The 13,515-nt window shown below is 36.8% G+C and overlaps 3 protein-coding genes across 4 annotated transcripts in view; 2 read left to right on the top strand and 1 right to left on the bottom strand.

Moving 5' to 3' along the window:
* The window catches only part of LOC129809806 (structural maintenance of chromosomes protein 6), a 44,647-nt gene extending 39,430 nt beyond the window's left edge, over positions 1-5,217 (bottom strand). For both annotated transcript variants that reach the window (XM_055859911.1, XM_055859913.1), the window contains exon 1: positions 5,155-5,217. The gene's annotated coding sequence lies outside the window, so the exon portion shown is untranslated. The remainder of the gene's footprint in view (positions 1-5,154) is intronic.
* On the top strand, positions 4,377-5,754 carry LOC129809814 (dnaJ homolog subfamily B member 12-like). The gene is made up of 4 exons (XM_055859928.1): positions 4,377-5,103; positions 5,165-5,268; positions 5,333-5,496; positions 5,567-5,754. The coding sequence occupies exons 1-4, from the start codon at positions 4,462-4,464 to the stop codon at positions 5,683-5,685; spliced, it is 1,029 nt and encodes a 342-aa protein (XP_055715903.1). The 5' UTR covers positions 4,377-4,461; the 3' UTR covers positions 5,686-5,754.
* LOC129809808 (ESF1 homolog) lies at positions 5,726-8,006 on the top strand. The gene has a single exon (XM_055859916.1). The coding sequence runs from the start codon at positions 5,871-5,873 to the stop codon at positions 7,950-7,952; it is 2,082 nt and encodes a 693-aa protein (XP_055715891.1). The 5' UTR covers positions 5,726-5,870; the 3' UTR covers positions 7,953-8,006.
* Positions 8,007-13,515: the final 5,509 nt, after the last annotated feature.

Below are 13,515 nucleotides of genomic sequence, written 5' to 3'. Positions count from 1 at the left end.
ATGGAAACGTCATTGTTTTCATGATAAGTACAGTACTAAATTATTATATTTATTTATTTTCTATACCTCTGTTTCATTATTTAGTTAATTTTGCTCTAAATAAAGCGAACATCCATTCATATTCACAAATTTTAATTTGTTAATTTCTCAGAAAAATTAAAAGTGTACTTTTTCACCATAGAATTTTTCATCGATCGACCAGGTTTTCCAATGAAAAACAATAAGGTGACTGTTGCTTATTTGTTTTATTTAACATTTATGTCATATTTCTGGCTAATTTTAGTTAAATTAAGTGCTAATCTTTATTGTTAACGGTACGTGAAGTTTTCAAATGAAATAATTACCTATTTCGTGAACAAAAAGGGTTTTTCTGAAGTGTCTGCAAATGCTTCAATAGGAAACCCCGGAGATATGATTTTTTTTGGAGAGATTTTCTTATTGTTTTAGATGGGAAAGGAGAAACGACCAGGAATAAGAACAAATCCTGCATTCAAGAGCAAGTCAACAAGGTTTTGGAAGCCTTTCGTCGCGGTTTCACTTACACTGTTTGTCTCCAATTAGAAACTTTCCCTTGTCTCCATTTGGATTAATATGTTTCAAATAGAAGCCTTTTACGATCTCGTATTTTTCTTGTATTTAAGAAGTTTTCAAATTATATCTAAAGAATTTTCACTAAACAGTAACATTCTAGAAGAGTCAAGGAGCAAATTTATGTAATTCTCTTCAGAAAAAATATGAACAATGTGTTGAATCTTCTGTCAAAAGTTAAAGAGTCTGGAAATGATTTTGAATTAGGACATTTACCCTAATATTAGGTGAGATTCTTAATAATCTCACCTATACTATAATCCTAACAAAATTTCATGTCGTCCGATCGAGCTCAAACTTGGCCAAAATGTGTTTCAGTACTTCCTGATCACGAATATATATGTGGCTAATTTACGTTCCCGGCCGGCCGCTTTTTGGAGCTTAATAGCTCCTAAACTAAAAGAGATATCGACTTGCGGTTTTCGGCAAAGGTTATATATCGGGTGAAAATTGCAACTTGGTGCATTGACCCCCCATCCCCCACCCCTCCTTCCGCCATTTTGAAGACCCCCCTTTTTTTGTTTTCTCAATAGCTCAGCCCCTACGGCATTGATCGGTCTCAAATTTTAGTATGTTATAGCTGGGCCTTAGGGCTTTCCACCCATACCAAACTTAAGGTCCCCCGACCCCCCTGACCCTAGCTATAAGGGTCCAAAAAAAATTCTTAAAATGGCCATAACTCCGGTTCTAATTGTCAGAATTTAAAAAATGAGGGCTTTTTGGAAAGCTTTCATGAAACTCCACTTCCCCTTCTAACATCATAAGTTCATAAAACCACCGCTAGGGGCGCTAATTTTAAAGAGAAGATTTTTCAATTTTCTAAATTAAATAACTCAAAAATTCAAAAAATCATATCTTTGGTTCTATTTGACCGATTTTGATGAGTGAGGGCTTAAACGAAAGATCTCACCAAATGCTACAACTTTCTAGAACATTTGAACATCGTGAAACTAACACCAGGGGCGCTACAGTCAAAAAACCAATTTCAATATCACATAACCTCAATTATATCGACTGTCGCTGAACCGATTTTGATGATTACTTAGACATAATTGTAGAGAACATTTGTCTCTATATTTCGTCCATACATCATTTTTCGATCAGATAATGCGATCTGTCCGATTTTGTCATTTAAGTGTGAAAAAATTGATTTTTCCCATAATAACGCTTTGAAACCACTCAGATGCCAATTTGACTGCCTCTACTCCACCAAGACACTTAAAATAGGGTTTAAATAGAAAGTCTTACAAAATACAACAATTCTTTGATATAGTTGAAGTTCATCAAATAAACACTTGGGGCGCTCTGGTCGAAAAAACGAGTTCAGAAACAAACAACCTCGATTATCTCGGCTTCTGATTAATCGATGAGATCAAGTTCTACGGCAAAATTATAGAGAACATTCTGGTCTACATTTCACCCATATAGGGTAAAGTGGTACAAGTTGGACAGTGGTACAAGTTGGACAATGGTACAATTTGGACAGGGCTTTTTGTCTTGATAAATTTAGTACTTCATTTTTATTTGTATATTTTTAATGCTTTAGTTTTATAATTTGGTTCCTTGTGCTTAAAACCAAATTTTGTACTATATTTATCAAGAATAAAGCCATGTCCAACTTGTACCGGCGAATTGTCCAACTTGTAACACTAATTCCAAATTATACACTTTACCCTATCACTTTTCTGTCACTCCATCCAAATCTTTGATATTTTGGTTTAAATACAAAATTTGTATAATTTCACGAATTTGATTCAAGATAACTGAATGGCGTACCCCAACTTCAGCTCTAAATCGAATTTGCATGCATTTCGAGTTACCTCACATTAAGAATCTCACCTACATAAGCCGGTTAGGATTATCTGTCCCTTTAACAAATGAATGAAAATGAGACAAATTCAACAACTTATTTTGTGTTACCCGGGAAAAAAGCGGGAGAAGCGGCGTCGAACAAGCTTTTCCTATATTATATATAGCACTCTCTCTACATAGTGAGTCTGTATTTGAATATTTGTAAGGTGGCATACACAATTCGCGATCCCGTTTTTTTTCGCGGATTTTCGCGGTCGTGAATTTTTTCACGGATTTTCACAGGCGCGATTTTTTTCGCGGATTTTCACCGCTCGCGAATCCCGGATTTTCGCAGAACGCGAATACTTTTCGCGGATTTTCACGGGGAGTGAATTTTTCGCAGGGCGCGTATTTTTTCCCGGGACGTAAATTTTTTCCCAGATTTTCGCAGGGCGCCTATTTTTTCGCGGATTTTCTCAGGACGCGAATTTTTTCGCGGATTTTCGGAGAACGCGAATACTTTTCGCGGATTTTCACGGGAAGTGTATTTTTTCGCAGGGCGCGTATTTTTTCCCGGGACGTAAATTTTTTCGCAGATTTTCGCAGGGCGCCTATTTTTTCGCGGATTTTCTCAGGACGCGAATTTTTTCGCGGATTTTCGCAGGATGCGAATACTTTTCGCGGATTTTCACGGGGAGTGTATTTTTTCGCAGGGCGCGTATTTTTTCCCGGGACGTAAATTTTTTCCCAGATTTTCGCAGGGCGCCTATTTTTTCGCGGATTTGCACGGGGCGTGTATTTTTTCGCGGATTTTCACGGGGCGTGTATTTTTTCGCAGAGCGCATTTTTTCCCGGGACGTAAATTTTTTCGCAGATTTTCGCAGGGCGCCTATTTTTTCGCGGATTTTCACGGGGCGTGAATACTTTTCACGGATTTTCACGGGGCGTGTATTTTTTCGCAGGGCGCGTATTTTTTCCCGGGACGTAAATTTTTTCGCAGATTTTCGCAGCACGCGAATTTTTTCGCGGATTTTCGCAGGACGCGAATTTTTTCGCGGATTTTCGCAGGACGCGAATACTTTTCGCGGATTTTCACGGGAAGTGTATTTTTTCGTGGGGCGCGTATTTTTTCTCGGGACGTAAATTTTTTCGCAGATTTTCGCAGGGCGCCTATTTTTTCGCGGATTTTCGCAGGACGCGAATTTTTCGCGGATTTTCGCAGGATGCGAATACTTTTCGCGGATTTTCACGGGGAGTGTATTTTTTCCCGGGACGTAAATTTTTTCGCAGATTTTCGCAGGGCGCCTATTTTTTCGCGGATCTTCACGGGACGTGTATTTTTTTCGCGGATTTTCACAAGGCGTGTATTTTTTCGCAGGGCGCATATTTTTTCCCGGGACGTAAATTTTTTCGCAGATTTTCGCAAAGCGCCTATTTTTTCGCATTACATACTCACATACTATCTCATTCTTTTGCATACCAAATTCGATTGAGCTAAATTGAATTTGGAGTGATGTTTAAAAGAAGAAGAAGAGTACAAGAGAATGAGATAGACATATTCAAAGCATGTGAGAAAGAAAGGAATTCGGCGAATTTCGACTTCATGAAATTTTCCTGATCTAAAAGGTGTGCCGCAGCAATTACCCACAAAATTCAATTCACAATCGAATTTTCACGCACTGGCTTTTCTGGGATCGCATGGATGACTCATAGAGAATCCGGAGAACTTATATATTTTTTAGACAAACCAGGGAACCCATACATTTTTTAGGGAACTCACTGGGAACCCATCATACATTTTTCAGGGAATCCATGAAAAACTCAGGGAACTCATAAATTATTTCGGAGAACCGGGAACTCGAGCTAACTTGGAAGAGTTTCGTTTCGAAACCCCCCTTTTTTCCTAACGTCGCTTTTTAAATGGTGGCGCCGGCGCCGGCGCCCGTAGCGCCGCAAAATAAAAGGGGATACCATTGGAATTGTCCGTAGGAGTTCCCAGTCTCCATTGTTGTTTTCTTTCTTGAGTGGTTGTAAACACATTGAAGAAAAGTGAAAAAATCATTTTTCTGTGATTTTCCTGCCATGGAGGGTAATCGAGATGAGGCTAGAAGGTGCATAGAACGTGCTTACATATATTTAAAATCAAGAAATGTGGAAAATGCCCGGAAATTCGCTCTGAAAGCCCAAAAACTTTATCCCTCGATTCAGGGTCAGAATCTTCTCAATGAGATTGATTCCCTGACCGAGGGAAGTAGTGCAAATGGGGAAGTGCCTCATGATGAGCCCCAGTATCAAGAGGAGCAAGAAGTAAAATACACACAGGAACAAGTAAATCTTGTGACACGAATAAAGAAAGCCAAAAATTTCTATGAAATGCTGGGTGTTACTAAAGATTCCACAGACAGTGAAATCCGGAAGTCCTACAAGAAATTGGCTCTGCACCTTCATCCAGACAAAAATCACGCTCCAGGATCCGTTGAAGCCTTCAAAGCATTGGGTAATGCTGTGGCTGTACTGACGGATCCGGAAAAGAAGAAAAACTATGATCTATTTGGAGATAGGAGTTTCTCCAGCGGCAGGAATGCATCTCATAGACACAATCAGGATATGTATCGTGAATTTCAGTCGGATGAAGCTGCCGAGGAGCTTTTTAATATGTTTTTCAGGGATGGGTTTTCATCAAATTCCGGACATCGACGGTATACCCACCGTCATCATGATAACGTAAATTCTAAGAGCTACTGGACAGATATTTTTACTTATGGACTTGCTTACCTTTTTGCAGAATCAGCCAAGTCTGGCCTTTGGGCTTATCCTTGTTCTTGTGGTGGTTTCACTCATGTCAACATTCCTCACATCAGATCCACTTTACAGCCTCCAGCAGTCCTCGTATGCACAAGATTCAATCACAAATAATTCTTAGAGTCTCACTGAATAATTCTCACTTTAACAGAAAATATCCAGTGGCCAGGAAAACAGCTGAACTTTCAATACCCTACTACGTTAGGCATAATTTCCAGCAGGACTATACTGGATCACTGGCTAGACTCGAGCTTTCCGTGGAGGAAGAGTATATCATTGGGATGAAGAAAATGTGCATGAGAGAACGACACTACAGTGAGTTTTTCATCTATTTTCCTGGCCAAATCCCTCCACTTTAAATACTCATAACCTCACTTTTTTACAGGAGATGCAATGATGTCCCGTGCACAGCACTTTGGCAACAAGGAGCACTTCTCACAGGCTCAATCACTAAAGACACCCTCCTGTGATACACTTTATCGCATTGGAAGATATAATTTTTAGTTTTATTAGCCAAAATTGTAAAAAAAAAATTGATGGGAAAAATGCACTGTGTCCGTTGCGTTAGAAAAATTTCTCTTTCCCGATTTCCCGATTGGCAGTACATAACCTCAAAATTGCATGTGGGATTTGTTGTGGTTTTTGTGAGCTGCTGGAAGACGATAGAAAAAGCGAGGAAAACCTGAAAAATGGATGGGGAATCATCGAAGGAGAGTGGGATATGGAAGGATCCGAGGTTCAGTCACCTTGTCAATGATCCGAGGTTTCAAAATATCTCAGAATCAAAGAGAAAAGTGAAGATTGATCGACGCTTTCAGTCCATGTTCAATGATCCCAAGTTTTCCCTGAAATACACAGTGGATAAGTATGGGAGACCTGTGGAACAGGGGCAGAGTGATGAGCTGAAGAAGTACTATGCGTTGAGTAGTAAGGGAGAAGAGAGTGAGGGTGAGGAAGAAGCAGAAGCTGTAGAAGAGGAGAATGATGAACTAGAGACTGGAGGGAAATTGGGTAAGAAAATAAAGAAGAGGCTCAAGGATTTGGAGATTGACTATGCCAGGGGAGAGGCAAAGATCCTCACTGACAGCTCATCAGATGATGAGAGTTCAGAGGATGAAGATGAAGAGACGATTTTTGAGCATGTTTGGGGAGAACTGGACAATGATGCTCCACGGACGGATGAGTCCACCAAGAGACTGGCAGCCTGCAATATGGACTGGGACAAGATGAGAGCTGTTGACATTTTAGTACTGTGTAGCTCTTTCCTTCCGGAAGGTGGAAAAATTGACCGTGTATCGATTTATCCGTCAGAATTTGGGAAGGAACGAATGAAGGAGGAGGATTTGAAGGGTCCAGCTGAATTGCTTGCTCTGCCGATGGAAACTGATGAGGATAATAGTGAAGTAAAGAATTCCAAGGAGAGAGATGAAGAAGGAGAATCGTATCACATGGAAAAATTGAGGCAGTATCAGCTCAACAGGCTGAAATATTTCTACGCAGTGATTGAGTGCAGCAATATCCGGACAGCCGATCATCTCTATTCCGAATGCGATGGTCTTGAATATGAAAGTTCAGCAACAAAAATGGACCTGAGATTTATTCCTGATGACATGGATTTTGATGAAGAACCACATGATGTTTGTGAAAAACTCCCGAATCTTCAGGAGTACAAGCCAAGAATCTTCGAGACGACAGCTCTACAAAATGCAAAAGTTAAACTCACATGGGATGATACGGCTGAAGAGAGAAAGGAATTCAATGAAAAGTTGGCTCAAGGAAAACTAACTGAGCTATCCCAGGAAGATCTCAAAAAATTCATCGCTTACAGCAGTGAGGAAGAAGAAGAAAAGGTTCCTTCTGCAGAATTGGGAGGAGCAGAAGATTCCGAGAGTGAAGGGTCAGAGGAAGAAGGACCCAAGTCCTCAATAGACAAATACCGGAATCTCCTGAATGAAATCAAAGAGAAAGAGCAACATCAGAAAATGAGTAAAGTTGAAAGGGAACTTTCCTGGGGAATTATGACAGGCAAAGATGAAAATTCAAATGAGTCTTCAGAAGATGAGAAAAGCTCTTCCCTGACCCCATTTGAGAAACTCGTGGAAAAGAAGAAGCAGAAACAGAAGAAACGCCGAGAAGAAATTAAACAGAAATATTCCAGAGATTCATCAGATGACTCTTCAGATGACATTCCCGAGGGAATCGACATGAATGATCCGTACTTTGCTGAAGAATTTGCAGGAGGAAATTTTGCGCCACTGAAAGATCCCAAAAAATCTCAGAAGAAGAAAAAAGAGCAAGAAGCTGAAGAAAAAGCTGCTAAGGAGGAAGAGGAGAAGCAAGCTGCAGAGCTTTCCCTTCTGCTGGATGAAAAGGAAGAAGGAAAGTCTCATTTTAGCCTCAAGAAAATCCAATCTGCAGAAGCGGAAACGAAAAAGCGCAAGAGGAAGAAACTCCTCAAAAAGTCCAAGGCTCAAATTGCCGAAGCGAAAGCCAAGAAAGCTACTGAAGATGACTTCAAGATCAACGTAAATGATGAGCGTTTCTCAGCAGTTTTCACTTCTCATCTCTACAATATCGACCCAACTGATCCAAATTTCAAGAAGACCCGAGCAATGGACGTCCTAATTGAGGAAAAGCTGAAGAGAAAGCAAGAAGGAACGGTGAGAAACGTGCCTGAAGAGAGAGAGGGGTCTCCGAGGAAAAAAGTGAAGAAGGACGCAGAAGTGTCAGTTTTGGTGAAAAGTATAAAAAGGAAAGTTAAGAATAAATGAATTGTTACATTAAAAATATTGCTAATAACGCTAATAAATTCTTTGTAAATATAATTATGACTGTTTGAATCTAGTAAAAAAAAGCCCGAATCAACTTATGGTAGGGTAAGTGTGCCAAATTCCGGCCAGCTTGCAATTTCGGCCACCTTTTTTATTCCTCGAATTTCCATGATTTTCTAGGTTTAAATACAGTAGAGTCTCTCAAATCTGAATCTCTTAAATTCGAACGCCGTTTGGATTCAAAATGTCAATTGTGAGGTTATGTTACAAAGTTCGTATTCTAGAGATGAATGAAAATCATATATATGTGCTTCTTCCTGAATGTTTACATACATTATTATCGTAAAAAATGAAAAGGAAGTATGTTACCACTAAAAATTGCGAGAAAGTACGATACAGTAGAGTCTCCTAAATTCGAACGCTCGGGGGGTATTTTTGACATTTCTCACCTCCCAAATTCGAACGATTTTTTCAAAACTAACGAAATTTGTGTGAGATTAAATTGTACTTTGAATCAAATTCTCGTACTTTCTCGCAAGTTTTAGTGGTAACATACTTCCTTTTCATTTTATACGATCATAATGTATGTAAACATTCAAGAAGAAGCACATAAATATGATTTTCATTCACCCAGAATACGAATTTCTTAACATAACCCCACAATTGACATTTTGAATCCAAACGTCGTTCGAATTTGAGAGATTCAGATTTAAGAGACTCTACTGTAATTTGATTCAAAGTACAATTTAATCTCACACAAATTTCGTTAGTTTTAAAAAAATCGTTCGAATTTGGGAGGTGAGAAATGTCAAAAATACCCCCCGAGCGTTCGAATTTAGGAGACTCTACTGTACAGTGCTGTCTCGCTATATGCACAGTTATTGGGTACTTTTTTTGACAGTTCTCTCTCTGAATATGCACAACTTTTTTTGAAATTCCCAACGGTTTTTCTCCTTCTTTTAATAAATTATCATTTTTTTATTGTTCTAGAATTTCCCGTGTTATTTTAAATATAATATGAGACAGAAAAAATAAAAATTAAGATAATTAAAAACGAGAAAAATTAGTTACCAAGAAAATAATTTTCTTTATTTCTTTGTCAAAATGTAAACAAATTGATTTTGAATGCAACCGACACAAAAGCTGTGCATATAGAGAGTGTGCATATAGAGAGACAGAACTGTAAAGTACCGTCGTTGCGGGTGACTTTGCACGTTTTTTCGCTGTTTTTCAACTTTGCCCTCTAAAAGTGAATAGTTAAAGTGAAGGGAGGGGGGTTTTTGAGTAAAATTATTTGTATTCAGTTGTTAATGAATAGATTTTGTGCCACTAGCATTAATTTTATATAATTTTACTATGTTTAAAAAAATCAAGAAAAAAGGCTTGCACGTGGGATAAGGTGCGGGTGACTTTGCACTTTTTAATAAATACTAAAAAATCAACAATTTCTGATAATAAACGACAATGAAGATCTTCACATCTAAGGGTAAGATGCACGAGATCTACAAGATGACATTATCGCCATCTTGATTTGACGTTTCTGTCCGCCATTTTGAATGACTGTCAAAATCTAAAATAGATTCGATTGGGTTGAAATTTTAGTATGTTGTAGCTGATATCAAGGCCTTTTCAGAACGTATCTATGTTCCGGTCTACGTCAAGTATTTTCCTTGATACAGAGGCTCAAAGTTTAAAGATTTGAAATATTCATATTTTGGCGATCTTTATTTTCTAATCCTGAATTTTAAAACCTAAACGAAATGCCTCAGTAACCATTAGAAATTGTTGAGGCTTTTATTTTATATATTTATTTACTCTTACATAATTAAAAAAATTAAATGAAAAGTGCATTTATTTTTTTTATTTTTTCATCTTTGCAAAAGTTTTTCAGATCTTCAAATAATATGGTGTTATAAAGAAAAACATTACTTTTCTTTTTATTTGTTATTCAGATCTCATCGCCTAACGATAATACTGCCTTTTTTGTGATGGTTTCGATAAAAGAAGCTCTCCGTAGTTCTGTATTAATGAAAATGTCAAAATTTTGAACTTAGAGCCCCAATACCCAGACAATCGCTTGACCTAGGTCGGATTTTGTATATGTTCTGAAAAGGTCTTGACATCAGCCAGAACATATTAAAATTTCAGCTCAATCGGATAAGTTTTTTGTTTTGACAGTTATTCAAAATGGCGGACAGAATCGTCAGATCAAGATGGCGACCACACCATCTTGTAGATCTCGGTCATTTTATCTTAAGTTATAAAAAAAATTGGATAATTTTTGGTCAAATACTTCTATAATAAAGCTTAAGAAAGTCCATTATATGCAATTTTATGATATAAATCATGCGTTCTTAGGAAGACTATAGTGAAAAAAAGGAATTTACTAAAAATAATGAACAAAATCGAAATGGATTATTCTAGCCAGATAAATTTAGAATAGATTTGGGCAATTTACTTCTCTGAAATCGATTTTGGAATTGCATCTTCAGATAACTTTTTCGCGGAGTCGTTTTTTGACAAAATACCTATACTAGGATTTCATTGACTATTACTGAAACTACAAGAATCCTTTTGAGGATCATTGTACCTTACTTGGTACTTAACATATCCCTATATACTTTGACATGGTAGACCGGATCGGCGAAGACTATCAATACGTGCTAGAATTGTTCAAAGTCTCACAAACAGCAGAGTGCAAAGTCACCCCCCGAGTGCAAAGTCACCCGCAACGACGGTACTCTAGAGATTATACAAAGCGAAAGAATAACAAAAAATGTAGCTTCGACAAACGAGATGACGTGAAAAAGGCATTGGAAGAATTCCTGAAGGGCAAGGAACTATGAGAATGAAGGTGGCCGAAATAGGGCACCAAAGCTATGTCTACATTTTTATTCATTTTAAAATGTATTAAGAATGATTTTAGAGTATGTAAATAAAGACGATAAACTGTTTACAAGGTTCTAAGCAATACTCCTAAGTAAAAAGAATAAAAAAATCATATTTTATTAAAGATATTACATTTTAAACTTGAGACTTTTGCGCTTGCATACAACTATGCCGAAATTTGGCACACTTACCCTATGTGAGATTCTCAATTCGACTTTCAAAATAATCTCTCAACTTTAAACGCGATTAGGGTATGCAGGGGCATGACATTTCATATGTTTCCCATATGTTTCTAGCGAGTCGAAAAAAATTTTGAGTTTATTAGCTGTTTTCTGTCATTGTAGAATGAATTAGCAAAAAATACTAATACAAGATAAAAGCCAATTTAATAACGAAGAGGCAACTGAAAACCCCAAATTGGCAACCTACGTAGTTTTGGAGATATCTCGTTAAATGTGCACGAAAACAGGGAAAAAATTACATTAAAACCGGTCGCATTTTTCAGAGCTAATGTCACGAGGGTATGTGTGCCAAATTTCGGCATAGTTGCATGCAAGCACCAAAGTCTCAAGTTTGAAATGTAATATTTTTAATACAAATTGAATTTTTAGTGTCTTTTTAAGGAGTGTTGCTTGGATTGGAACCTTGTGGACAGTTTATCGTTTTTATTTTCTCTCTAAGGTCAATCGTAATAATTTTAAAATTGATAAAAATGCAGACATAACTGGTGGCTTATTTCGGCCACCTTCATTTTCTTAGTTCCTTGCCCTTCCGGAATTATTCCATAGTCTTTTCACGTCATCTCGTTTGTCGAAGCGATATTTTTTTGTATTTTTTGCATTGTATAATATCTGCAAAAAAAATTCATGGAAATTCTAGGAACAATGAAGTGGCCGAAATTGCAAGCTGGCCGAAATTTGGCACACTTACCCTATCTCCTAAAAGGAGAGATATACTTCCAAATTTTGCAACATTTTAACTGAGGTTCTTTGTTATCTCAGCTTTTATGGCCATGGGTGAAAGTCCGACTTCGCCAGATTGAGTCCAAAAGGTCCAAATAGGTCATAGGATGGTGACTCATAAAAAAGTGTTTTAAGAATTTCAAGGGGAAATTTTGTTAATTACGGTTAAAATAGTTTTTTTTTTTAAATTAATTTTACTGCTCGAACTCAAAGAGAGCAGTTATATAATCCACTTTTTTCAACTTGTGACGCGGCTAGAGACCAAACGGTAAGATATATCGACTTCCAGTCATCGACGACTTGCACTTGAATTGTGAACTTGAAAAAGTTTGCAATAAAACATAATTTATCATGATAAATGTGAATACAAAATTTCAAGATAGGGTGGAATCACCACTTCTCGCCAGTGCACCACTTTTCGCTATTTATATCGAAATCGCTATTTTTCGCGATTTGTGAAATAAATGAGCCGCAAAGTTCTTTGTATTTTTACTGCTGCTGCGTATAGAGTTGAAAAATAATTATTATTCTTTTTGAATTTACGATTTTGAGCATTTTTTAGAGTAATATTTTAAGCAAGTGTATCGAATCCAATATTTCTTACCAAATATACTAAATGTCATCAAATTTTCATCAAGAAAAAAATACCTTTTTGGATAAATAATTTGTCTATTTAATATTTAATTACACTTGTGGAATACATATAATTTGTATTTAGTTAATTAATATTTCATTTTATACTGTTTTTATATAAAAATGAGGCATGGCGAAAAGTGGTTATCTTTTGGAATTGATTTTACCACCTGTCGCTATCTCTTTTCAATAGGCGACGCTAACTTCACTTCGTAGATTCTCAGTTGTCATATTTTCATTGTTTATTTTCTACAACAGACCTATAATTTGATTTCTCAAATAAAAGTGAAGAAAAATCATTTAAAGTGAGTAATAATAGAGTGATTATGAAGAAAAAGAATTGTTGAATGTATTCTTTTTATAACATTGCCTAAAATAATCGAGTATGGGCTTTTTCAAGTGGGTGGCGAGAAGTGGTTACAAAACTGGCGAAAAGTGGTGACGAAGTGGTTATTTTTGCATTCATTCATTTATTCAATTTCAACCGCTTATCCCTATTGGGGTCGCGGGCCCATGACATCCAAATTAGCATTATTTTTGCATTGTTAATAAAAATCAGTTTGTTAAGTAGTCCAGCGTTAAATTCTAGGAGTATTGTTTTCACGAATCTAGAGTCAATACAACTAGGTAGTTTTGTATCAAATTTCTAATAAGAGTTCAAAAGTAATAATAAAATTAATTCCTCTTTTTCCTAATCATGGCGATAAGTGGTTACTGCACCCTACAAGTGAACTTTTTAAAGGATCAATTATAATCCATTTTTTCTGAAAAGGATCAATTTGACCCTTTTATTTTTACCAGTGGAATAAAAATCCATAATTTTAATCAATTTATTTTTAGTGTCCAATTTTACCCTCAAAGTGTCCAAATTTAGAAACTGTCCAAAATTGTGAGCTCTTCCCCTACCTGGGGCTTTTTTCAGGCGGAAAAATTTTTGTAAAGCTATGATGAAACCAATTACTTACCATTATTACTTACCAATAGATAGTAATTCATATTTCGATATAATGTGAATTTTCTAATTGTGTATTCCCCTGAAATTAAAAGAAGTTTTGAGATTTTTGACAACTAGAGAACAT

Source organism: Phlebotomus papatasi, chromosome 1, assembly GCF_024763615.1.
Source record: "Phlebotomus papatasi isolate M1 chromosome 1, Ppap_2.1, whole genome shotgun sequence".
Lineage (NCBI taxonomy): Eukaryota > Metazoa > Arthropoda > Insecta > Diptera > Psychodidae > Phlebotomus > Phlebotomus papatasi.
This window is presented reverse-complemented; position numbering and strand designations above follow the sequence as displayed.

What these genes read in the sequence shown, in the direction of transcription:
- LOC129809814 (XM_055859928.1), top strand. Translation starts at nt 4,462, where the DNA reads ATGGAGGGTAATCGAGATGAGGCTAGAAGGTGCATAGAACGTGCTTAC. An exon ending in CCCACCGTCATCATGATAAC is followed by an intron (nt 5,104 to 5,164) that starts GTAAATTCTAAG and finishes ACCTTTTTGCAG; the next exon opens with AATCAGCCAAGTCTGGCCTT. An exon ending in CATGAGAGAACGACACTACA is followed by an intron (nt 5,497 to 5,566) that starts GTGAGTTTTTCA and finishes ACTTTTTTACAG; the next exon opens with GAGATGCAATGATGTCCCGT.
- LOC129809808 (XM_055859916.1), top strand. Translation starts at nt 5,871, where the DNA reads ATGGATGGGGAATCATCGAAGGAGAGTGGGATATGGAAGGATCCGAGG.